Source organism: Pseudophryne corroboree, chromosome 12 (genome assembly GCF_028390025.1).
Source record: "Pseudophryne corroboree isolate aPseCor3 chromosome 12, aPseCor3.hap2, whole genome shotgun sequence".
NCBI lineage: Eukaryota > Metazoa > Chordata > Amphibia > Anura > Myobatrachidae > Pseudophryne > Pseudophryne corroboree.
This window is the reverse complement of record NC_086455.1, coordinates 127948-155626: the sequence shown is the minus strand read 5'-3', so window position 1 is coordinate 155626 and position 27679 is coordinate 127948. Positions and strand designations below refer to the sequence as shown.

Genomic DNA, 27679 nt, shown 5'->3' with positions numbered 1-27679 from the left:
GGGGGATGGTGAGTTTGGTAATACCGTGTCCGGTTATTGTAGAGTAACCACAGACATTGGGGGATGGTGAGTCTGGTAATACCGTGTCCGGTTATTGTAGAGTAACCACAGACATTGGGGGATGGTGAGTCTGGTAATACCGTGTGCGGTTATTGTAGAGTAACCACAGACATTGGGGGATGGCGAGTTTGGTGATACCGTGTGCGGTTATTGTAGAGTAACCACAGACATTGGGGGATGGTGAGTCTGGTAATAACGTGCGAGTCTGGTAATACCGTGTCCAGTTATTGTAGAGTAACCACAGCCATTGGGGGATGGTGAGACTAGTAATACCGTGTCCGGTTATTGTAGAGTAACCACAGACATTGGGGGATGGCGAGTCTGGTAATACCGTGTCCGGTTATTGTAAAGTAACCACAGACACTGGGGGGATGGTGAGTCTGGTAATACCGTGTCCAGTTATTGTAGAGTAACCACAGACATTGGGGGATGGTGAGTCTGGGGATACCGTGTGCGGTTATTGTAGAGTAACCGCAGACATTGGGGGATGGTGAGTCTGGTGATACAGTGTGCGGTTATTGTAGAGTAACCACAGACATTGGGGGGATGGTGAGTCTGGTAATACCGTGTGCGGTTATTGTAGAGTAACCACAGACATTGGGGAGGATGGCGAGTCTGGTAATACCGTGTGCGGTTATTGTAGAGTAACCACAGACATTGGGGGATGGTGAGTCTGGTAATACCGTGTCCGGTTATTGTAGAGTAACCACAGACATTGGGGGATGGTGAGTCTGGTAATACCGTGTCCGGTTATTGTAGAGTAACCACAGACATTGGGGGGGATGGTAAGTCTGGTGATACCGTGTCCGGTTATTGTAGAGTAACCACAGACATTGGGGGATGGTGAGTCTGGTGATACCGTGTGCGGTTATTGTAGAGTAATGACAGACATTGGGGGGATGGTGAGTCTGGTAATACCGTGTCTGGTTATTGTAGAGTAACCACAGACATTGGGGGATGGTGAGTCTGGTGATACCGTGTGCGGTTATTGTAGAGTAACCACAGACATTGGGGGATGGTGAGTCTAGTAATACCGTGTCCGGTTATTGTAGAGTAACCACAGACATTGGGGGATGGTGAGTCTGGTAATACCGTGTCCGGTTATTGTAGAGTAACCACAGACACTGGGGGGATGGTGAGTCTGGTAATACCGTGTCCGGTTATTGTAGAGTAACCACAGACATTGGGGGATGGCGAGTCTGGTAATACCGTGTGCGGTTATTGTAGAGTAACCACAGACATTGGGGGATGGCGAGTCTGGTGATACCGTGTGCGGTTATTGTAGAGTAACCACAGACATTGGGGGATGGTGAGTCTGGTAATAACGTGTGAGTCTGGTAATACAGTGTCCAGTTATTGTAGAGTAACCACAGACATTGGGGGATGGTGAGTCTGGTAATACCGTGTCCGGTTATTGTAGAGTAACCACAGACATTGGTGGGGATGGTGAGTCTGGTAATACCGTGTCCGGTTATTGTAGAGTAACCACAGACATTGGGGGATGGCGAGTCTGATAATACCGTGTCCGGTTATTGTAAAGTAACCACAGACACTGGGGGGATGGTGAGTCTGGTAATACCGTGTCCAGTTATTGTAGAGTAACCACAGACATTGGGGGATGGTGAGTCTGGTGATACCGTGTGCGGTTATTGTAGAGTAACCACAGACATTAGGGGATGGTGAGTCTGGTGATACCGTGTGCGGTTATTGTAGAGTAACCACAGACATTGGGGGGATGGTGAGTCTGGTAATACCGTGTGCGGTTATTGTAGAGTAACCACAGACATTGGGGGGAAGGTGAGTCTGGTAATACCGTGTCCGGTTATTGTAGAGTAACCACAGACATTGGGGGATGGTAAGTCTGGTAATACCGTGTCCGGTTATTGTAGAGTAACCACAGACATTGGGGGATGGCGAGTCTGGTGATACCGTGTGCGGTTATTGTAGAGTAACCACAGACATTGGGGGATGGTGAGTCTGGTAATACCGTGTCCGGTTATTGTAGAGTAACCACAGACATTGGGGGATGGTGAGTCTGGTAATACCGTGTCCGGTTATTGTAGAGTAACCACAGACATTGGGGGAGATGGTAAGTCTGGTGATACCGTGTCCGGTTATTGTAGAGTAACCACAGACATTGGGGGATGGTGAGTCTGGTGATACCGTGTGCGGTTATTGTAGAGAAACCACAGACATTGGGGGGATGGTGAGTCTGGTAATACCGTGTCTGGTTATTGTAGAGTAACCACAGACATTGGGGGATGGTGAGTCTGGTGATACCGTGTGCGGTTATTGTAGAGTAACCACAAACATTGGGGGATGGTGAGTCTAGTAATACCGTGTCCGGTTATTGTAGAGTAACCACAAACATTGGGGGATGGCGAGACTGGTAATACCGTGTCCGGTTATTGTAGAGTAACCACAGACACTGGGGGGATGGTGAGTCTGGTAATACCGTGTCCGGTTATTGTAGAGTAACCACAGACATTGGGGGATGGTGAGTCTGGTAATACCGTGTGCGGTTATTGTAGAGTAACCACAGACATTGGGGGATGGCGAGTCTGGTGATACCGTGTGCGGTTATTGTAGAGTAACCACAGACATTGGGGGTTGGCGAGTCTGGTAATAACGTGTGAGTCTGGTAATTCCGTGTCCAGTTATTGTAGAGTAACCACAGACATTGGGGGATGGTGAGTCTGGTGATACTGTGTGCGGTTATTGTAGAGTAACCAAAGACATTGGGGTATGGTGAGTCTGGTGATACAGTGTCCGGTTATTGTAGAGTAACCACAGACATTGGGGGATGGCGAGTCTGGTAATAACGTGTGAGTCTGGTAATTCCGTGTCCAGTTATTGTAGAGTAACCACAGACATTGGGGGGGGATGGTGAGTCTGGTAATACCGTGTCCGGTTATTGTAGAGTAACCACAGACATTGGGGTAAGGTGAGTCTGGTGATACCGTGTCCGGTTATTGTAGAGTAACCACAGACATTGGGGGATGGTGAGTCTGGTAATACCGTGTCCAGTTATTGTAGAGTAACCACAGACATTGGGGGGAATGGTGAGTCTGGTAATACCGTGTCCGGTTATTGTAGAGTAACCACAGACATTGGGGGATGGTGAGTCTGGTGATGCCGTGTGCGGTTATTGTAGAGTAACCACAGACATTGGGGGGATGGTGAGTCTGGTAATACCGTGTCCGGTTATTGTAGAGTAACCACAGACATTGGGGGATGGTGAGTCTGGTGATACCGTGTGCAGTTATTGTAGAGTAACCACAGACATTGGGGGATGGCGAGTCTAGTAATACCGTGTCCGGTTATTGTAGAGTAACCACAGACATTGGGGGATGGCGAGTCTGGTAATACCGTGTCCGGTTATTGTAGAGTAACCACAGACACTGGGGGGATGGCGAGTCTGGTAATACCATGTCCGGTTATTGTAGAGTAACCACAGACATTGGGGGATGGTGAGTCTGGTGATACCGTGTGCGGTTATTGTAGAGTAACCACAGACATTGGGGGATGGTGAGTCTGGTGATACCGTGTGCGGTTATTGTAGAGTAACCACAGACATTGGGGGATGGTGAGTCTGGTGATACCGTGTGCGGTTATTGTAGAGTAACCACAGACATTGGGGGATGGTGAGTCTGGTGATACCGTGTCCGGTTATTGTAGAGTAACCACAGACATTGGGGGATGGTGAGTCTGGTGATACCGTGTCCAGTTATTGTAGAGTAACCACAGACATTGGGGGGGATGGTGAGTCTGGTAATACCGTGTCCGGTTATTGTAGAGTAACCACAGACATTGGGGGATGGTGAGTCTGGTGATACCGTGTGCGGTTATTGTAGAGTAACCACAGACATTGGGGGATGGGGAGTCTGGTGATACCGTGTGCGGTTATTGTAGAGTAACCACAGACATTGGGGGATGGTGAGTCTGGTAATACCGTGTGCGGTTATTGTAGAGTAACCACAGACATTGGGGGGGATGGCGAGTCTGGTAATACCGTGTGCGGTTATTGTAGAGTAACCACAGACATTGGGGGGGATGGCGAGTCTGGTAATACCGTGTCCGGTTATTGTAGAGTAACCACAGACATTGGGGGGGATGGCGAGTCTGGTAATACCGTGTCCGGTTATTGTAGAGTAACCACAGACATTGGGGGGGATGGTGAGTCTGGTAATACCGTGTGCGGTTATTGTAGAGTAACCGCAGACATTGGGGGGGTGGCGAGTCTGGTAATACCGTGTCCGGTTATTGTAGAGTAACCACAGACATTGGGGGGGATGGCGAGTCTGGTAATACCGTGTCCGGTTATTGTAGAGTAACCACAGACATTGGGGGGGATGGCGAGTCTGGTAATACCGTGTCCGGTTATTGTAGAGTAACCACAGACATTGGAGGGGATGGCGAGTCTGGTAATACCGTGTGCGGTTATTGTAGAGTAACCACAGACATTGGGGGATGGTGAGTCTGGTAATACCGTGTCCGGTTATTGTAGAGTAACCACAGACATTGGGGGGGATGGCGAGTCTGGTAATACCGTGTGCGGTTATTGTAGAGTAACCACAGACATTGGGGAAGATGGCGAGTCTGGTAATACCGTGTGCGGTTATTGTAGAGTAACCACAGACATTGGGGGATGGCGAGTCTGGTAATACCGTGCGCGGTTATTGTAGAGTAACCACAGACATTGGGGGATGGCGAGTCTGGTAATACCGTGTCCGGTTATTGTAGAGTAACCACAGACATTGGGGGGGATGGCGAGTCTGGTAATACTGTGTCCGGTTATTGTAGAGTAACCACAGACATTGGGGGGGATGGCGAGTCTGGTAATACCGTGTGCGGTTATTGTAGAGTAACCACAGACATTGGGGGATGGCGAGTCTGGTAATACCGTGTGCGGTTATTGTAGAGTAACCACAGACATTGGGGGGGATGGCGAGTCTGGTAATACCGTGTGCGGTTATTGTAGAGTAACCACAGACATTGGGGGGGATGGCGAGTCTGGTAATACCGTGTCCGGCTATTGTAGAGTAACCACAGACATTGGGGGGGATGGCGAGTCTGGTAATACCGTGTCCGGCTATTGTAGAGTAACCACAGACATTGGGGGATGGCGAGTCTGGTAATACCGTGTGCGGTTATTGTAGAGTAACCACAGACATTGGGGGATGGTGAGTCTGGTGATACCGTGTGCGGTTATTGTAGAGTAACCACAGACATTGGGAGGATGGCGAGTCTGGTAATACCGTGTCCGGTTATTGTAGAGTAACCACAGACATTGGGGGGGATGGCGAGTCTGGTAATACCGTGTGCGGTTATTGTAGAGTAACCACAGACATTGGGGGATGGTGAGTCTGGTAATACCGTGTGCGGTTATTGTAGAGTAACCACAGACATTGGGGGATGGTGAGTCTGGTAATACCGTGTCCGGTTATTGTAGAGTAACCACAGACATTGGGGGATGGTGAGTCTGGTAATACCGTGTCCCGTTATTGTAGAGTAACCACAGACATTGGGGGATGGTGAGTCTGGTAATACCGTGTCCGGTTATTGTAGAGTAACCACAGACATTGGGGGATGGTGAGTCTGGTAATACCGTGTCCCGTTATTGTAGAGTAACCACAGACATTGGGGGATGGTGAGTCTGGTAATACCGTGTGCGGTTATTGTAGAGTAACCACAGACATTGGGGGATGGTAATACTGTGTCCGGTTATTGTAGAGTAACCACAGACATTGGGGGATGGTGAGTCTGGTAATACCGTGTCCCGTAATTGTAGAGTAACCACAGACATTGGGGGGGATGGTGAGTCTGGTAATACCGTGTCCGGTTATTGTAGAGTAACCACAGACATTGGGGGATGGTGAGTCTGGTAATACCGTGTCCCGTTATTGTAGAGTAACCACAGACATTGGGGGGGATGGTGAGTCTGGTAATACCGTGTCCCGTTATTGTAGAGTAACCACAGACATTGGGGGATGGCGAGTCTGGTAATACCGTGTGCGGTTATTGTAGAGTAACCACAGACATTGGGGGATGGTGAGTCTGGTGATACCATGTGCGGTTATTGTAGAGTAACCACAGACATTGGGGGATGGTGAGTCTAGTAATACCGTGTCCGGTTATTGTAGAGTAACCACAAACATTGGGGGATGGCGAGTCTGGTAATACCGTGTCCGGTTATTGTAGAGTAACCACAGACACTGGGGGGATGGTGAGTCTGGTAATACCGTGTCCGGTTATTGTAGAGTAACCACAGACATTGGGGGATGGTGAGTCTGGTAATACCGTGTGCGGTTATTGTAGAGTAACCACAGACATTGGGGGATGGCGAGTCTGGTGATACCGTGTGCGGTTATTGTAGAGTAACCACAGACATTGGGGGTTGGCGAGTCTGGTAATAACGTGTGAGTCTGGTAATTCCGTGTCCAGTTATTGTAGAGTAACCACAGACATTGGGGGATGGTGAGTCTGGTGATACTGTGTGCGGTTATTGTAGAGTAACCACAGACATTGGGGTATGGTGAGTCTGGTGATACCGTGTCCGGTTATTGTAGAGTAACCACAGACATTGGGGGATGGCGAGTCTGGTAATAACGTGTGAGTCTGGTAATTCCGTGTCCAGTTATTGTAGAGTAACCACAGACATTGGGGGGGGATGGTGAGTCTGGTAATACCGTGTCCGGTTATTGTAGAGTAACCACAGACATTGGGGTATGGTGAGTCTGGTGATACCGTGTCCGGTTATTGTAGAGTAACCACAGACATTGGGGGATGGTGAGTCTGGTAATACCGTGTCCAGTTATTGTAGAGTAACCACAGACATTGGGGGGAATGGTGAGTCTGGTAATACCGTGTCCGGTTATTGTAGAGTAACCACAGACATTGGGGGATGGTGAGTCTGGTGATGCCGTGTGCGGTTATTGTAGAGTAACCACAGACATTGGGGGGATGGTGAGTCTGGTAATACCGTGTCCGGTTATTGTAGAGTAACCACAGACATTGGGGGATGGTGAGTCTGGTGATACCGTGTGCAGTTATTGTAGAGTAACCACAGACATTGGGGGATGGCGAGTCTAGTAATACCGTGTCCGGTTATTGTAGAGTAACCACAGACATTGGGGGATGGCGAGTCTGGTAATACCGTGTGCGGTTATTGTAGAGTAACCACAGACATTGGGGGATGGTGAGTCTGGTGATACCGTGTGCGGTTATTGTAGAGTAACCACAGACATTGGGAGGATGGCGAGTCTGGTAATACCGTGTCCGGTTATTGTAGAGTAACCACAGACATTGGGGGGGATGGCGAGTCTGGTAATACCGTGTGCGGTTATTGTAGAGTAACCACAGACATTGGGGGATGGTGAGTCTGGTAATACCGTGTGCGGTTATTGTAGAGTAACCACAGACATTGGGGGATGGTGAGTCTGGTAATACCGTGTCCGGTTATTGTAGAGTAACCACAGACATTGGGGGATGGTGAGTCTGGTAATACCGTTGTGACGACATGTGATGACACAGCTGGCGCGTCGTGTCGCTCAGTGGTAAAAGACACGTGGTTACTTTCCTAGCCCTGGTCCTACACATGGACTTCATCAATTGCCAATATGTTATTAGTTATATGTTAGGCAATATTGTATTATATTGTATGATGTTATTGTTACAAGGGTACAGTTATGTTTTACAAGGGTACAGTTATGTTTTCAATGTATATATATGAATTGTAAAATAATGTTTTCCCAATATGACTGCGCAGATAACCTGTGTGTTTGCTGTTGTGTAGATACAGCCAGTCTCAGATGTCAGGCCATACAACCCCCCTCATTCTTCCCCACACAATGGATTCCAGGCCACACAATCAGATTAAGTAAGGTTACTTTAGTTAACATCTATTGTGGCCTAGGGGACATGCCTGGGCATGTGAAACTGTCTGGGGGTGTCGCCTTATTGTAGGAAAGACAAAGGTTTGATAATAGCAAAGAGGGGACGTGAGACAGAGGCGCAGAGAGAGGCAGGAGACGGACTAAGGAGTAATGTTCTGTCAGGTGCTCCAGGAGGGATTGTCGTGTAGAATTGGATCACAGAAGTGTGCTGAGCTGTGTTATAACCTATTCTGTTAATAAACCACTGTTGGTTTTTCATCTACCACCGTGATTGAGTGATTTTGAACCCGGTATCCTCACATTTGGTGGCAGCAGTGGGACGGCAGCAGTGGGATCACTCAAGACACCAGCAGAAAGGTATAAACCACAGCAGGCAATGGATTCCGCCCCGCTATGCTACCGTTACAGCAAGAAGGATCAACTACAGGACCTCTGTCGAGCAAGACGGATTGAGTTTAATACAGTGGATACCAAGGAATCCCTAATTGGAAAACTGGCTCAATGGGACGTTGAGCACCCTTGTGATAAGGAGGAAGAGGAGGATATGGTCGAGGCCTCAGCGGAGGAGACCAGTAATGGAACCAGGGCAGTGGAGCTTGTGGTTGGAAGTTCGTCAGCATATCGGCAGGCTGAGAAGCCGGATATGTTATTTATATTTACCAAGATGCAGTACATTTGGGAGTACTGGAATGAAGCTCAGTGGGAAATCAGCAGGTGGAGAGTATCCAGCATACAGGACAAGTTGTGTTATCTTGGGAATGCGTTCATGCACTGCAGAAGTGAAGCAGCCACATGGAATCTGCTGGGGGAGCCAGAGTTTGAGGAATTCAGGGAGGAAGTGATCGCCACAGTGGCCCAAATGACACAAAGGATACAATATACAGAGACGGAAGGGCAAGTGCAGAGTAAATTGCCTTCCCGGACAGAGCCAGAAGAAGTGGCATTGGATCGGGGGCCCCTGGATACCCCAGCATGGCGAGGCCAGTGTAACAAGGTGGATGTGGAAAGGCACCACCTGCAACAGCTTCTCCCATACCCAAGGGAAGAAGTTGCCCAGTGGTCTATACGGAAGGAAGCACACGAAGTGAAGAAAGCAGTGAGCACAATCCAGGCACCCCAGGAGGAACTGCACTACAACTTCCCTGGTGCTGAGACGGAAGATGAGGACTTAGTGAGAGAGCGTCAAGAACTGTCTGCCCAGTATGTTACACTGGAAAAGGATGAGCTTGTCCAGGTGGATGCAAGGAAGCACTGTCTGCAACCCGTTCTCTTGTCCCTGGGGGAATGTCGCAGTAAAACACTTGGTGACCAGTCTGAGCTGTGTTACAAGTGGCCATTTGCGTGCTTGGAGGATATAGAAACCATCGCAGAGTGCCAGCGAGACATTGAGGAAGAAGTCGCTACTATCACCCGACCACCACTCGAGCAACAGAGCCTCCAAGGGAATCCTTCAGGTGAGCACCAACCAGTCCTGGCTACTGAGCCATTTACAGTGTTGTGTTTGGGGGAGGCTACTGAAAATGAGAAGGAAGTGGGGTCTGTCATCCAAACACCCCAGGAGAAGATGCACTATACCTTCCTATTGGCAGAGGTGGAAGAGGAGATCTCTGCGAGGGCAGCAGTAGGTGGTAATGTCCCAACTATAAGCATGGCTAGTGCAGACAGTGTCTCACTGCAGGCTGATCAGCATATGCGGCTGAGGGAGGCCTATTGTGAAGCTATGTTCATGGCTGCCCCAGTTATTTTATCAGAAAAGGATGTTCAGGAAGGGCCCAGTGTATCCCCAGCTATTGTATCTCTCCCAGAAGATTCTGGAGGTCTGTTCCCATTCAGTGAACTTGATGGTAAGGAGCTGCAGTCTGAATGCCAGAATCTTCCCTGTGACTCAGAGAAAATCCAGGTATCAGACCTGGTGAAAATAGCATCAGCTCAGGAACTGGAAGGGAACATGTTGCTCTACTCTAGGGCACCTGAGTGTGTTTGGGACTGGCATTGTGTGCAAGGTGAAATGACTGACTCTAACCAGGACAATGGTGTTCAGCCAGGACATGTAGCAGTGACTGGAGAAGGTAATGCCACTGTCCCTGTGAACCTACATCCATGTTCCAGTACAACAATGGTCGAGTTGGTGGTTACACACAAGGAAGCTGAGCAGATTGTACTCCAGGCCAAAGCATACAAGACTCAGAGTAGGATCCCACAAGTTACCCAGCCAGCCAGGCTGGAGGAAGCATTTACCCAGGATAGCACAGAAGAAACTTCTGGCATGAAGGAATCCCCATTGTGCCCTGACAATTACCATACCCGTGGTTCATGTTTGGGGGAGGGAAGCCACTGTCCTGATGCACCAGAGGTGATGGAAGTGGGGTTCCCAGGGAATACATGGTTGGGGAGGGAGAGTGAGGGCCCCAGAGATCAGATTTTGTTTATGGAGGAAAATTGTGACTATCTGAAATGTGAGGTTACCCAGTTGGGTGTAGGGGAATTATTAGGTCCCCAGGTGCAGTTATTGGACTTATTGAATTACACTGTTGCACATGCTGTTACCCCAACCCGGCGGCTGTCTACAAAGGGAACTTTGATTAATGTATTTAGATGGGACACCGGGTGGAAATACAAGAACTATGGACTGCTGATCACGTTTCCACCGGACCCTGGTAAGACTGTATTGAGTTATGCACTGTGGGCCACACACCCACCAGACCGGGGAAAGAAATTCCCACACAAGCCTCATGACAATTACCACAGACTTTGGACCTGGGACGCAGGTGGTCTCCGTACAAACTGTACAATGCTATTCACAAAAACCACCAGACCCACAAGAGAAACCTGCCAGTCATTATTATGACGGGGCACAGACTGTCTGATGAAGGAGAGCATCACTGCGCTCAGCAAGCTTCAGCTACTTAGGACACAGGGCAAGAAAGTAGGGGAAGGTAATGTGACGACATGTGATGACACAGCTGGCGCGTCGTGTCGCTCAGTGGTAAAAGACACGTGGTTACTTTCCTAGCCCTGGTCCTACACATGGACTTCATCAATTGCCAATATGTTATTAGTTATATGTTAGGCAATAATAAGATTTTACTTACCGATAAATCTATTTCTCGGAGTCCGTAGTGGATGCTGGGGTTCCTGAAAGGACCATGGGGGATAGCGGCTCCGCAGGAGACAGGGCACAAAAAGTAAAGCTTTTTCCGATCAGGTGGTGTGCACTGGCTCCTCCCCCTATGACCCTCCTCCAGACTCCAGTTAGGTACTGTGCCCGGACGAGCGTACACAATAAGGGAGGATTTTGAATCCCGGGTAAGACTCATACCAGCCACACCAATCACACCGTACAACTTGTGATCTAAACCCAGTTAACAGTATGATAACAGCGGAGCCTCTGAAAGATGGCTTCCTACAACAATAACCCGAATAAGTTAACAATAACTATGTACAATTTATGCAGATAATCCGCACTTGGGATGGGCGCCCAGCATCCACTACGGACTCCGAGAAATAGATTTATCGGTAAGTAAAATCTTATTTTCTCTATCGTCCTAGTGGATGCTGGGGTTCCTGAAAGGACCATGGGGATTATACCAAAGCTCCCAAACGGGCGGGAGAGTGCGGATGACTCTGCAGCACCGAATGAGAGAACTCCAGGTCCTCCTTAGCCAGAGTATCAAATTTGTAAAATTTTACAAACGTGTTCTCCCCTGACCACGTAGCTGCTCGGCAAAGTTGTAATGCCGAGACCCCTCGGCAGCCGCCCAAGATGAGCCCACCTTCCTTGTGGAGTGGGCCTTTACAGATTTAGGCTGTGGCAGGCCTGCCACAGAATGTGCCAGTTGGATTGTGCTACAGATCCAACGAGCAATCGTCTGCTTAGACGCAGGAGCACCCATCTTGTTGGGTGCATACAATATAAACAACGAGTCAGATTTTCTGACTCCAGCTGTTCTTGCAATATATATTTTTAATGCTCTGACAACGTCCAGTAACTTGGAGTCCTCCAAGTCACTTGTAGCCGCAGGCACTACAATAGGCTGGTTCAGATGAAATGCTGACACCACCTTAGGGAGAAAATGCGGACGAGTCCGCAGTTCTGCCCTGTCCGAATGGAAAATCAGATATGGGCTTTTGTAAGATAAAGCTGCCAATTCTGACACTCTCCTGGCAGAAGCCAGGGCTAGAAGCATGGTCACTTTCCAAGTGAGATATTTCAAATCCACCTTATTTAGTGGTTCAAACCAATGAGATTTTAGAAAATCCAAAACTACATTGAGATCCCACGGTGCCACTGGAGGCACCACAGGAGGCTGTATATGCAGCACTCCCTTAACAAAGGTCTGGACTTCAGGGACTGAAGCCAATTCTTTTTGAAAGAAAATCGACAGGGCCGAAATTTGAACCTTAATAGATCCCAATTTGAGACCCATAGACAATCCTGATTGCAGGAAATGTAGGAATCGACCCAGTTGAAATTCCTCCGTTGGAGCACTCCGATCTTCGCACCACGCAACATATTTTCGCCAAATTCGGTGATAATGTTGCACGGTTACTTCTTTCCTTGCTTTAATCAAAGTAGGAATGACTTCTTCCGGCATGCCTTTTTCCATTAGGATCCGGCGTTCAACCGCCATGCCGTCAAACGCAGCCGCGGTAAGTCTTGAAACAGACAGGGACCCTGCTGAAGCAAGTCCCTCCTTAGAGGTAGAGGCCACGGATCTTCCGTGATCATCTCTTGAAGTTCCGGGTACCAAGTCCTTCTTGGCCAATCCGGAACCACTAGTATCGTTCTTACGCCTCTTTGCCGTATAATTCTCAATACTTTTGGTATGAGAGGCAGAGGAGGAAACACATACACCGACTGGTACACCCAAGGCGTTACCAGCGCGTCCACAGCTATTGCCTGCGGATCTCTTGACCTGGCGCAATACCTGTCCAGTTTTTTGTTGAGGCGAGACGCCATCATGTCCACCATTGGTCTTTCCCAACGGGTTACCAGCATGTGGAAGACTTCTGGATGAAGTCCCCACTCTCCCGGGTGAAGATCGTGTCTGCTGAGGAAGTCTGCTTCCCAGTTGTCCACTCCCGGGATGAACACTGCTGATAGCGCTATCACATGATTCTCTGCCCAGCGAAGAATCCTTGCAGCTTCTGCCATTGCACTCCTGCTTCTTGTGCCGCCCTGTCTGTTCACATGGGCGACTGCCGTGATGTTGTCCGACTGGATCAACACCGGTTTTCCCTGAAGCAGAGGTTCTGCCTGGCTTAGAGCATTGTATATTGCTCTTAGTTCCAGAATGTTTATGTGAAGAGACGTTTCCAGGCTCGTCCATACTCCCTGGAAGTTTCTTCCTTGTGTGACTGCTCCCCAGCCTCTCAGGCTGGCGTCCGTGGTCACCAGGATCCAATCCTGTATGCCGAATCTGCGGCCCTCCAATAGATGAGGACTCTGCAACCACCACAGAAGAGACACCCTTGTCCTTGGAGACAGGGTTATCCGTAGGTGCATCTGAAGATGCGACCCTGACCATTTGTCCAACAGATCCCTTTGGAAAATTCTTGCGTGGAATCTGCCGAATGGAATTGCTTCGTAAGAAGCTACCATTTTTCCCAGGACTCTTGTGCATTGATGTACAGACACCTTTCCTGGTTTTAGGAGGTTCCTGACAAGCTCGGATAACTCCTTGGCTTTTTCCTCCGGGAGAAAAACCTTTTTCTGAACCGTGTCCAGAATCATCCCTAGGAACAGCAGACGAGTTGTCGGCATTAACTGGGATTTTGGAATATTCAGAATCCACCCGTGCTGTTTTAGCACTTCTTGAGACAGTGCTAATCCCATCTCTAGCTGTTCTCTGGACCTCGCCCTTATTAGGAGATCGTCCAAGTATGGGATAATTAATACGCCTTTTCTTCGAAGAAGAATCATCATCTCGGCCATTACCTTTGTAAAGATCCGAGGTGCCGTGGACAATCCGAACGGCAGCGTCTGAAACTGATAGTGACAGTTTTGTACAACGAACCTGAGGTACCCCTGGTGTGAGGGGTAAATTGGAACGTGGAGATACGCATCCTTGATGTCCAAGGATACCATAAAGTCCCCCTCTTCCAGGTTCGCTATCACTGCTCTGAGTGACTCCATTTTGAACTTGAACTTCTTTATGTACAGGTTCAAGGACTTCAGATTTAGAATAGGCCTTACCGAGCCATCCGGCTTCGGTACCACAAAAAGAGTGGAATAATACCCCTTCCCTTGTTGCAGAAGAGGTACCTTGACTATCACCTGCTGAGAGTACAGCTTGTGAATGGCTTCCAAAACCGTCTCCCTTTCGGAGGGGGACGTTGGTAAAGCAGACTTCAGGAAACGGCGAGGTGGATCTGTCTCTAATTCCAACCTGTACCCCTGAGATATTATCTGCAGGATCCAGGGATCTACCTGCGAGTGAGCCCACTTCGCGCTGTAATTTTTGAGACGACCGCCCACCATCCCCGAGTCCGCTTGAGGAGCCCCAGCGTCATGCTGAGGCTTTTGTAGAAGCCGGGGAGGGCTTCTGTTCCTGGGAAGGAGCTGCGTGTTGCTGTCTCTTCCCTCGACCTTTGCCTCGTGGCAAATATGAATAGCCCTTTGCTCTCTTATTTTTAAAGGAACGAAAGGGCTGCGGTTGAAAAGTCGGTGCCTTTTTCTGTGGGGGAGTGACTTGAGGTAGAAAGGTGGATTTCCCGGCTGTAGCCGTGGCCACCAAATCTGATAGACCGACTCCAAATAACTCCTCCCCTTTATACGGCAAAACTTCCATATGCCGTTTTGAATCCGCATCACCTGACCACTGTCGCGTCCATAAAGCTCTTCTGGCCGAAATGGACATAGCACTTACCCGTGATGCCAGTGTGCAGATATCCCTCTGTGCATCACGCATATAAAGAAATGCATCCTTTATTTGTTCTAACGACAGTAAAATATTGTCCCTGTCCAGGGTATCAATATTTTCAATCAGGGACTCTGACCAAACTACCCCAGCACTGCCCATCCAGGCAGTCGCTACAGCTGGTCGTAGTATAACACCTGCATGTGTGTATATACTTTTTTGGATATTTTCCATCCTCCTATCTGATGGATCTTTAAGTGCGGCCGTCTCAGGAGAGGGTAACGCCACTTGTTTAGATAAGCGTGTTAGCGCCTTGTCCACCCTAGGAGGTGTTTCCCAGCGCTCCCTAACCTCTGGCGGGAAAGGGTATAATGCCAATAATTTCTTTGAAATTATCAGTTTTTTATCAGGGGCAACCCACGCTTCATTACACACGTCATTTAATTCTTCTGATTCAGGAAAAACTATAGGTAGTTTTTTCATACCCCACATAATACCCTGTTTAGTGGTACCTGTAGTATCAGCTAAATGTAACGCCTCCTTCATTGCCAAAATCATATAACGTGTGGCCCTACTGGAAAATACGGTTGATTCGTCACCGTCACCACTGGAGTCATCGCCTGTGTCTGGGTCTGTGTCGACCGACTGAGGCAAAGGGCGTTTCACAGCCCCTGACGGTGTTTGAGTCGCCTGGACAGGCACTAATTGATTGTCCGGCCGCCTCATGTCGTCAAACGACTGCTTTAGCGTGTTGACACTATCCCGTAGTTCCATAAATAAAGGCATCCATTCCGGTGTCGACTCCCTAGGGGGTGACATCCTCATATTTGGCAATTGCTCCGCCTCCACACCAATATCGTCCTCATACATGTCGACACACACGTACCGACACACAGCAGACACACAGGGAATGCTCCTAACGAAGACAGGACCCACTAGCCCTTTGGGGAGACAGAGGGAGAGTTTGCCAGCACACACCAAAAGCGCTATATATATATCAGGGATAGCCTTATAATAAGTGCTCCCTTATAGCTGCTTTGTTATATCAAATTATCGCCATAAATGTGCCCCCCCCTCTCTGTTTTACCCTGTTTCTGTAGTGCAGTGCAGGGGAGAGACTTGGGAGCCGTCCTGACCAGCGGAACTGTGAGAGGAAATGGCGCCGTGTGCTGAGGAGATAGGCCCCGCCCCTTTTCTGGCGGGCTCGTCTCCCGCTATTTAGAGAAATTAGGCAGGGGTTAAATATCTCCATATAGCCTCTAGGGCTATATGTGAGGTATTTTTAGCCTTTATAGGTAATCATTTTGCCTCCCAGGGCGCCCCCCTCCCAGCGCCCTGCACCCTCAGTGACTGCCGTGTGAAGTGTGCTGAGAGGAAAATGGCGCACAGCTGCAGTGCTGTGCGCTACCTTTTGAAGACTGCAGGAGTCTTCAGCCGCCGATTCTGGACCTCTTCTGTCTTCAGCATCTGCAAGGGGGCCGGCGGCGTGGCTCCGGTGACCATCCAGGCTGTACCCGTGATCGTCCCTCTGGAGCTTGATGTCCAGTAGCCAAGAAGCCAATCCATCCTGCACGCAGGTGAGTTGACTCCTTCTCCCCTAAGTCCCTCGTTGCAGTGATCCTGTTGCCAGCAGGAATCACTGTAAAATAAAAAACCTAGCTAAACTTTTTCTAAGCAGCTCTTTAGGAGAGCCACCTAGATTGCACCCTTCTCGGCCGGGCACAAAAATCTAACTGGAGTCTGGAGGAGGGTCATAGGGGGAGGAGCCAGTGCACACCACCTGATCGGAAAAAGCTTTACTTTTTGTGCCCTGTCTCCTGCGGAGCCGCTATCCCCCATGGTCCTTTCAGGAACCCCAGCATCCACTAGGACGATAGAGAAATTGTATTATATTGTATGATGTTATTGTTACAAGGGTACAGTTATGTTTTACAAGGGTACAGTTATGTTTTCAATGTATATATATGAATTGTAAAATAATGTTTTCCCAATATGACTGCGCAGATAACCTGTGTGTTTGCTGTTGTGTAGATACAGCCAGTCTCAGATGTCAGGCCATACACCCCCCTCATTCTTCCCCACACAATGGATTCCAGGCCACACAATCAGATTAAGTAAGGTTACTTTAGTTAACATCTATTGTGGCCTAGGGGACATGCCTGGGCATGTGAAACTGTCTGGGGGTGTCGCCTTATTGTAGGAAAGACAAAGGTTTGATAATAGCAAAGAGGGGACGTGAGACAGAGGTGCAGAGAGAGGCAGGAGACGGACTAAGGAGTAATGTTCTGTCAGGTGCTCCAGGAGGGATTGTCGTGTAGAATTGGATCACAGAAGTGTGCTGAGCTGTGTTATAACCTATTCTGTTAATAAACCACTGTTGGTTTTTCATCTACCACCGTGATTCAGTGATTTTGAACCCGGTATCCTCACAACCGTGTCCCGTTATTGTAGAGTAACCACAGACATTGGGGGATGGTGAGTCTGGTAATACCGTGTCCGGTTATTGTAGAGTAACCACAGACATTGGGGGATGGTGAGTCTGGTAATACCGTGTCCCGTTATTGTAGAGTAACCACAGACATTGGGGGATGGTAATACTGTGTCCGGTTATTGTAGAGTAACCACAGACATTGGGGGATGGTAATACTGTGTCCGGTTATTGTAGAGTAACCACAGACATTGGGGGATGGTGAGTCTGGTAATACTGTGTCCCGTAATTGTAGAGTAACCACAGACATTGGGGGGGATGGTGAGTCTGGTAATACCGTGTCCGGTTATTGTAGAGTAACCACAGACATTGGGGGATGGTGAGTCTGGTAATACCGTGTCCCGTTATTGTAGAGTAACCACAGACATTGGGGGGGATGGTGAGTCTGGTAATACCGTGTCCCGTTATTGTAGAGTAACCACAGACATTGGGGGATGGCGAGTCTGGTAATACCGTGTGCGGTTATTGTAGAGTAACCACAGACATTGGGGGATGGTGAGTCTGGTGATACCATGTGCGGTTATTGTAGAGTAACCACAGACATTGGGGGATGGTGAGTCTAGTAATACCGTGTCCGGTTATTGTAGAGTAACCACAAACATTGGGGGATGGCGAGTCTGGTAATACCGTGTCCGGTTATTGTAGAGTAACCACAGACACTGGGGGGATGGTGAGTCTGGTAATACCGTGTCCGGTTATTGTAGAGTAACCACAGACATTGGGGGATGGTGAGTCTGGTAATACCGTGTGCGGTTATTGTAGAGTAACCACAGACATTGGGGGATGGCGAGTCTGGTGATACCGTGTGCGGTTATTGTAGAGTAACCACAGACATTGGGGGTTGGCGAGTCTGGTAATAACGTGTGAGTCTGGTAATTCCGTGTCCAGTTATTGTAGAGTAACCACAGACATTGGGGGATGGTGAGTCTGGTAATACCGTGTGCGGTTATTGTAGAGTAACCACAGACATTGGGGTATGGTGAGTCTGGTGATACCGTGTCCGGTTATTGTAGAGTAACCACAGACATTGGGGGATGGCGAGTCTGGTAATAACGTGTGAGTCTGGTAATTCCGTGTCCAGTTATTGTAGAGTAACCACAGACATTGGGGGGGGATGGTGAGTCTGGTAATACCGTGTCCGGTTATTGTAGAGTAACCACAGACATTGGGGTATGGTGAGTCTGGTGATACCGTGTCCGGTTATTGTAGAGTAACCACAGACATTGGGGGATGGTGAGTCTGGTAATACCGTGTCCAGTTATTGTAGAGTAACCACAGACATTGGGGGGAATGGTGAGTCTGGTAATACCGTGTCCGGTTATTGTAGAGTAACCACAGACATTGGGGGATGGTGAGTCTGGTGATGCCGTGTGCGGTTATTGTAGAGTAACCACAGACATTGGGGGATGGTGAGTCTGGTGATACCGTGTGCGGTTATTGTAGAGTAACCACAGACATTGGGAGGATGGCGAGTCTGGTAATACCGTGTCCGGTTATTGTAGAGTAACCACAGACATTGGGGGGGATGGCGAGTCTGGTAATACCGTGTGCGGTTATTGTAGAGTAACCACAGACATTGGGGGATGGTGAGTCTGGTAATACCGTGTCCGGTTATTGTAGAGTAACCACAGACATTGGGGGATGGTGAGTCTGGTAATACCGTTGTGACGACATGTGATGACACAGCTGGCGCGTCGTGTCGCTCAGTGGTAAAAGACACGTGGTTACTTTCCTAGCCCTGGTCCTACACATGGACTTCATCAATTGCCAATATGTTATTAGTTATATGTTAGGCAATATTGTATTATATTGTATGATGTTATTATTACAAGGGTACAGTTATGTTTTACAAGGGTACAGTTATGTTTTCAATGTATATATATGAATTGTAAAATAATGTTTTCCCAATATGACTGCGCAGATAACCTGTGTGTTTGCTGTTGTGTAGATACAGCCAGTCTCAGATGTCAGGCCATACAACCCCCCTCATTCTTCCCCACACAATGGATTCCAGGCCACACAATCAGATTAAGTAAGGTTACTTTAGTTAACATCTATTGTGGCCTAGGGGACATGCCTGGGCATGTGAAACTGTCTGGGGGTGTCGCCTTATTGTAGGAAAGACAAAGGTTTGATAATAGCAAAGAGGGGACGTGAGACAGAGGTGCAGAGAGAGGCAGGAGACGGACTAAGGAGTAATGTTCTGTCAGGTGCTCCAGGAGAGATTGTCGTGTAGAATTGGATCACAGAAGTGTGCTGAGCTGTGTTATAACCTATTCTGTTAATAAACCACTGTTGGTTTTTCATCTACCACCGTGATTGAGTGATTTTGAACCCGGTATCCTCACAACCGTGTCCCGTTATTGTAGAGTAACCACAGACATTGGGGGATGGTGAGTCTGGTAATACCGTGTCCGGTTATTGTAGAGTAACCACAGACATTGGGGGATGGTGAGTCTGGTGATACCGTGTGCAGTTATTGTAGAGTAACCACAGACATTGGGGGATGGCGAGTCTAGTAATACCGTGTCCGGTTATTGTAGAGTAACCACAGACATTGGGGGATGGCGAGTCTGGTAATACCGTGTCCGGTTATTGTAGAGTAACCACAGACACTGGGGGGATGGCGAGTCTGGTAATACCGTGTCCGGTTATTGTAGAGTAACCACAGACATTGGGGGATGGTGAGTCTGGTGATACCGTGTGCGGTTATTGTAGAGTAACCACAGACATTGGGGGATGGTGAGTCTGGTGATACCGTGTGCGGTTATTGTAGAGTAACCACAGACATTGGGGGATGGTGAGTCTGGTAATACCGTGTCCGGTTATTGTAGAGTAACCACAGACACTGGGGGGATGGCGAGTCTGGTAATACCGTGTCCGGTTATTGTAGAGTAACCACAGACATTGGGGGATGGTGAGTCTGGTGATACCGTGTGCGGTTATTGTAGAGTAACCACAGACATTGGGGGATGGTGAGTCTGGTGATACCGTGTGCGGTTATTGTAGAGTAACCACAGACATTGGGGGATGGTGAGTCTGGTGATACCGTGTGCGGTTATTGTAGAGTAACCACAGACATTGGGGGATGGTGAGTCTGGTGATACCGTGTCCGGTTATTGTAGAGTAACCACAGACATTGGGGGATGGTGAGTCTGGTGATACCGTGTCCGGTTATTGTAGAGTAACCACAGACATTGGGGGATGGTGAGTCTGGTGATACCGTGTCCGGTTATTGTAGAGTAACCACAGACATTGGGGGATGGTGAGTCTGGTGATACCGTGTCCAGTTATTGTAGAGTAACCACAGACATTGGGGGGGATGGTGAGTCTGGTAATACCGTGTCCGGTTATTGTAGAGTAACCACAGACATTGGGGGATGGTGAGTCTGGTGATACCGTGTGCGGTTATTGTAGAGTAACCACAGACATTAGAGGATGGTGAGTCTAGTAATACCGTGTCCGGTTATTGTAGAGTAACCACAGACATTGAGGGATGGCGAGTCTGGTAATACCGTGTCCGGTTATTGTAGAGTAACCACAGACATTGGGGGATGGTGAGTCTGGTAATACCGTGTCCGGTTATTGTAGAGTAACCACAGACATTGGGGGATGGGGAGTCTGGTGATACCGTGTGCGGTTATTGTAGAGTAACCACAGACATTGGGGGATGGTGAGTCTGGTAATACCGTGTGCGGTTATTGTAGAGTAACCACAGACATTGGGGGGGATGGCGAGTCTGGTAATACCGTGTGCGGTTATTGTAGAGTAACCACAGACATTGGGGGGGATGGCGAGTCTGGTAATACCGTGTGCGGTTATTGTAGAGTAACCACAGACATTGGGGGGGATGGCGAGTCTGGTAATACCGTGTCCGGTTATTGTAGAGTAACCACAGACATTGGGGGGGATGGCGAGTCTGGTAATACCGTGTCCGGTTATTGTAGAGTAACCACAGACATTGGGGGGGATGGCGAGTCTGGTAATACCGTGTCCGGTTATTGTAGAGTAACCACAGACATTGGGGGGGATGGCGAGTCTGGTAATACCGTGTCCGGTTATTGTAGAGTAACCACAGACATTGGGGGGGATGGCGAGTCTGGTAATACCGTGTCCGGTTATTGTAGAGTAACCACAGACATTGGGGGGGATGGCGAGTCTGGTAATACCGTGTGCGGTTATTGTAGAGTAACCACAGACATTGGGGGATGGTGAGTCTGGTAATACCGTGTGCGGTTATTGTAGAGTAACCACAGACATTGGGGGATGGCGAGTCTGGTGATACCGTGTGCGGTTATTGTAGAGTAACCACAGACATTGGGGGTTGGCGAGTCTGGTAATAACGTGTGAGTCTGGTAATTCCGTGTCCAGTTATTGTAGAGTAACCACAGACATTGGGGGATGGTGAGTCTGGTGATACTGTGTGCGGTTATTGTAGAGTAACCACAGACATTGGGGTATGGTGAGTCTGGTGATACCGTGTCCGGTTATTGTAGAGTAACCACAGACATTGGGGGATGGCGAGTCTGGTAATAACGTGTGAGTCTGGTAATTCCGTGTCCAGTTATTGTAGAGTAACCACAGACATTGGGGGGGGATGGTGAGTCTGGTAATACCGTGTCCGGTTATTGTAGAGTAACCACAGACATTGGGGTATGGTGAGTCTGGTGATACCGTGTCCGGTTATTGTAGAGTAACCACAGACATTGGGGGATGGTGAGTCTGGTAATACCGTGTCCAGTTATTGTAGAGTAACCACAGACATTGGGGGGAATGGTGAGTCTGGTAATACCGTGTCCGGTTATTGTAGAGTAACCACAGACATTGGGGGATGGTGAGTCTGGTGATGCCGTGTGCGGTTATTGTAGAGTAACCACAGACATTGGGGGGATGGTGAGTCTGGTAATACCGTGTCCGGTTATTGTAGAGTAACCACAGACATTGGGGGATGGTGAGTCTGGTGATACCGTGTGCAGTTATTGTAGAGTAACCACAGACATTGGGGGATGGCGAGTCTAGTAATACCGTGTCCGGTTATTGTAGAGTAACCACAGACATTGGGGGATGGCGAGTCTGGTAATACCGTGTCCGGTTATTGTAGAGTAACCACAGACATTGGGGGATGGTGAGTCTGGTAATACCGTGTGCGGTTATTGTAGAGTAACCACAGACATTGGGGGATGGTGAGTCTGGTGATACCGTGTGCGGTTATTGTAGAGTAACCACAGACATTGGGGGATGGTGAGTCTGGTGATACCGTGTCCGGTTATTGTAGAGTAACCACAGACATTGGGGGATGGTGAGTCTGGTGATACCGTGTCCAGTTATTGTAGAGTAACCACAGACATTGGGGGGGATGGTGAGTCTGGTAATACCGTGTCCGGTTATTGTAGAGTAACCACAGACATTGGGGGATGGTGAGTCTGGTGATACCGTGTGCGGTTATTGTAGAGTAACCACAGACATTAGAGGATGGTGAGTCTAGTAATACCGTGTCCGGTTATTGTAGAGTAACCACAGACATTGAGGGATGGCGAGTCTGGTAATACCGTGTCCGGTTATTGTAGAGTAACCACAGACATTGGGGGATGGTGAGTCTGGTAATACCGTGTCCGGTTATTGTAGAGTAACCACAGACATTGGGGGATGGGGAGTCTGGTGATACCGTGTGCGGTTATTGTAGAGTAACCACAGACATTGGGGGATGGTGAGTCTGGTGATACCGTGTCCAGTTATTGTAGAGTAACCACAGACATTGGGGGGGATGGTGAGTCTGGTAATACCGTGTCCGGTTATTGTAGAGTAACCACAGACATTGGGGGATGGTGAGTCTGGTGATACCGTGTGCGGTTATTGTAGAGTAACCACAGACATTAGAGGATGGTGAGTCTAGTAATACCGTGTCCGGTTATTGTAGAGTAACCACAGACATTGAGGGATGGCGAGTCTGGTAATACCGTGTCCGGTTATTGTAGAGTAACCACAGACATTGGGGGATGGTGAGTCTGGTAATACCGTGTCCGGTTATTGTAGAGTAACCACAGACATTGGGGGATGGGGAGTCTGGTGATACCGTGTGCGGTTATTGTAGAGTAACCACAGACATTGGGGGATGGTGAGTCTGGTAATACCGTGTGCGGTTATTGTAGAGTAACCACAGACATTGGGGGGGATGGCGAGTCTGGTAATACCGTGTGCGGTTATTGTAGAGTAACCACAGACATTGGGGGGGATGGCGAGTCTGGTAATACCGTGTGCGGTTATTGTAGAGTAACCACAGACATTGGGGGGGATGGCGAGTCTGGTAATACCGTGTGCGGTTATTGTAGAGTAACCACAGACATTGGGGGGGATGGCGAGTCTGGTAATACCGTGTCCGGTTATTGTAGAGTAACCACAGACATTGGGGGGGATGGCGAGTCTGGTAATACCGTGTCCGGTTATTGTAGAGTAACCACAGACATTGGGGGGATGGCGAGTCTGGTAATACCGTGTCCGGTTATTGTAGAGTAACCACAGACATTGGGGGGGATGGCGAGTCTGGTAATACCGTGTGCGGTTATTGTAGAGTAACCACAGACATTGGGGGGGATGGCGAGTCTGGTAATACCGTGTGCGGTTATTGTAGAGTAACCACAGACATTGGGGGATGGTGAGTCTGGTAATACCGTGTCCGGTTATTGTAGAGTAACCACAGACATTGGGGGGGATGGCGAGTCTGGTAATACCGTGTGCGGTTATTGTAGAGTAACCACAGACATTGGGGAGGATGGCGAGTCTGGTAATACCGTGTGCGGTTATTGTAGAGTAACCACAGACATTGGGGGATGGTGAGTCTGGTAATACCGTGCGCGGTTATTGTAGAGTAACCACAGACATTGGGGGATGGCGAGTCTGGTAATACCGTGTCCGGTTATTGTAGAGTAACCACAGACATTGGGGGGGATGGCGAGTCTGGTAATACTGTGTCCGGTTATTGTAGAGTAACCACAGACATTGGGGGGGATGGCGAGTCTGGTAATACCGTGTGCGGTTATTGTAGAGTAACCACAGACATTGGGGGATGGCGAGTCTGGTAATACCGTGTGCGGTTATTGTAGAGTAACCACAGACATTGGGGGGGATGGCGAGTCTGGTAATACCGTGTGCGGTTATTGTAGAGTAACCACAGACATTGGGGGGGATGGCGAGTCTGGTAATACCGTGTCCGGCTATTGTAGAGTAACCACAGACATTGGGGGGGATGGCGAGTCTGGTAATACCGTGTCCGGCTATTGTAGAGTAACCACAGACATTGGGGGATGGCGAGTCTGGTAATACCGTGTCCGGTTATTGTAGAGTAACCACAGACATTGGGGGATGGTGAGTCTGGTAATACCGTGTCCGGTTATTGTAGAGTAACCACAGACATTGGGGGATGGTGAGTCTGGTAATACCGTGTCCGGTTATTGTAGAGTAACCACAGACATTGGGGGATGGTGAGTCTGGTAATACCGTGTCCCGTTATTGTAGAGTAACCACAGACATAGAGGGATGGCGAGTCTGGTAATACCGTGTGCGGTTATTGTAGAGTAACCACAGACATTGGGGGATGGTGAGTCTGGTAATACCGTGTGCGGTTATTGTAGAGTAACCACAGACATTGGGGGATGGTAATACTGTGTCCGGTTATTGTAGAGTAACCACAGACATTGGGGGATGGTGAGTCTGGTAATACCGTGTCCCGTTATTGTAGAGTAACCACAGACATTGGGGGGGATGGTGAGTCTGGTAATACCGTGTCCGGTTATTGTAGAGTAACCACAGACATTGGGTGATGGTGAGTCTGGTAATACCGTGTCCCGTTATTGTAGAGTAACCACAGACATTGGGGGGGATGGTGAGTCTGGTAATACCGTGTCCCGTTATTGTAGAGTAACCACAGACATTGGGGGATGGTGAGTCTGGTGATACCGTGTCCGGTTATTGTAGAGTAACCACAGACATTGGGGGATGGCGAGTCTGGTAATACCGTGTCCGGTTATTGTAGAGTAACCACAGACATTGGGGGGGACGGCGAGTCTGGTAATACCGTGTGCGGTTATTGTAGAGTAACCACAGACATTGGGGGATGGTGAGTCTGGTAATACCGTGTGCGGCTACTGTAGGAAGAGACGGACTATGATCTCGGTAACTGAGATAAGTCTTTGCATCAGGTCTGGAAGACACGGACCTCTCAGTCACCTTACCATGGCTTTAGGGAAAGAGAATGAACTATTAAAATTTGCTCCAACAATAAGATCAATATCTAGCCGGTTACCCGATCAGTGTCGGTATCTGGTGCACACCATGGAACCCCATGTTTATGGGACAGGCTGCGAGATGTCATGTACTTCAAGCAAAGTCATTTCAGATGGAGGGTAAATAACGGTGCACGTGGAGAAATACGGTGTCCCACAGAAACCATTTAACAACACATGCTTGAAACATTTGCCTGAATGTCACGTAGAATCTCTGTGCCCTTCACTAATGGGCACCAGAAGAGGTGATAAGGGTTACGCATCCGGCTCTTCTAACCTATGGCCCATCTATAGGATGGAAGCTGCACTTTAGGCATCCTACTGCGATGTGGCTGAAAGGAAGGCTCCGTCAGGTGACCCTGATCCAGGAGAGGATAGAATTGCCGGCAGATGCTGTAATACAGGGCCATACAACAACAAGACAGCAATCTGCTACATGTCACCGTGGCCAGTGGCGGAGGCAGTCGGGGGGGGGGGGGGGGGGGGGGGGCGCACCGTCAGCCGGCACAGTGTCTGGGGGCAGGCCATCGCGTATGTCTCACTATCTCACACATGGGACAGTTAGCGCAATCCGTACCTCCGCCCCTCATCACCCTACACACACCTGATTATGTTTCCACTGCCACAGTATGTCGTACGGAAGCTGGAAGTCACTCCTCTTATGTCGCAGATACTTCCCTGAGGAAGGAGAAACACGCACACGTTACATACAATAACACACACATTACATACAATGATAATACACACTGTGACAGGACGGTCCCGTACGAAAGCACTCGCCGCTTTCGCGTCCCGTCGGCTGTGCACAGAATGGAAGGTCAAGTCACACGAGGCCTGACCACATAGGGGATTCCCGCTTACCGTCAGTAACCGCCTGTTACTGACTCCACCCACTGCGTTGTGGGCGGGTTTTTGCTGCCACCACCAAACTCCTAACCTGCCGTGGCGTTTGGAACCACGGTTCTGCTCTGTATGTGCCGACGCACTGCCTTACCACACCTGTGTGGTGGTGACGAATCCCCGCTATCCACTTGCTAGGCCTCTGCCGGTAGCTGGCGGAAGGCGGAACTTGGAGACGTTAGGTGCTTCCCTGGACAGCCGGAGGACGGGGCTATGTTTGGCATAACCCTGTAGGTCACAAGATGAAGCAGTCTTCTTGAGGCAATGATGTTTATTTGCTCAATAATAACCTTTAAAAAGGCTCCTCCCTATTGCTAGGGGCAACAGCATACAATCAGATGTTTCAGCAGAATAATTGCTAAGGCTCTCCCTTCTCAGCGCTGGAGGTATGGGGCTGGCTTCCCCCATCCTCCAGCCTGCCTGCCTGCCTCTGGGGTCCAGGGAGCTGGCGCTCCCTGTCCCCCCAGAGCGACATTCATTTTGTGTAGCCTCGCCGCACGGAGCGGCGCACCCCCCTGATCCGAAGCCCGGCGGACCGGGACACTTGTCCCGGCCGCCGTGGCTCTGGGTCCTTTGCAGCGCTGAGGTGCCGGGAGCGTAGCTCCCGGACCCCAGCACTCACCAACCTACTCATCCCCCCGCCGCTAGGGAGCCGGCTAGCCCGGTCCCCCATGAGCGGCGCACTCTGGTGGCCTCGCCGCGCAGGGGGGCGGCTAGCCCGGTCCCCTGTATGCGGCGCTGAAATCTGGTGCCCTCGCCGCAGCGTCCGGCGGGGAGCCGGGCTGCGGCGCACCCCCCCCTTTCCGCCCAGCAGCCCGGGACGTTCGTCCCGCCTGCCGCGGCTGACCACCTCCGATGGGCTGAGGCGCCAGGAGCAGAGCTCCCGGCCCCCCAGCAGAGGCAATCACGGAGCGCGCTGCAGCGGGAGCTGAGCTCCCACCTGCAGCGGCTCACCCTTCTCCCCCCGGCGCACACACAGCTCAGTGCGCCGGGGGGCTGTGCTCACCGCTGCCGGGAGCGGAGCTTCCGGACTCCGGCGGCGCATACCCGATGGCTGCAGCGGGAGCTGATCTCCCGGCTGCAGCGGTTCCCCTCTCCCCCGGCGCGCACACTCTGCTCAGCGCGCCGGGGGCTGCCCTCACTGCCGTGGTCTCCGGAGAGGTCCGGGACCACGGCACACATTTAAAATTACATTCT

General features: G+C 49.7%; 1 protein-coding gene across 1 annotated transcript in view; it reads right to left on the bottom strand.

Moving 5' to 3' along the window:
• The window catches only part of ASH1L (ASH1 like histone lysine methyltransferase), a 204060-nt gene that overhangs the window by 67052 nt on the left and 109329 nt on the right, over positions 1-27679 (bottom strand). Inside the window, exon 7 of the mRNA XM_063946605.1 lies at positions 26187-26260. Within this exon, the coding sequence (XP_063802675.1) occupies positions 26187-26260 (74 nt within the window). The remainder of the gene's footprint in view (positions 1-26186; positions 26261-27679) is intronic.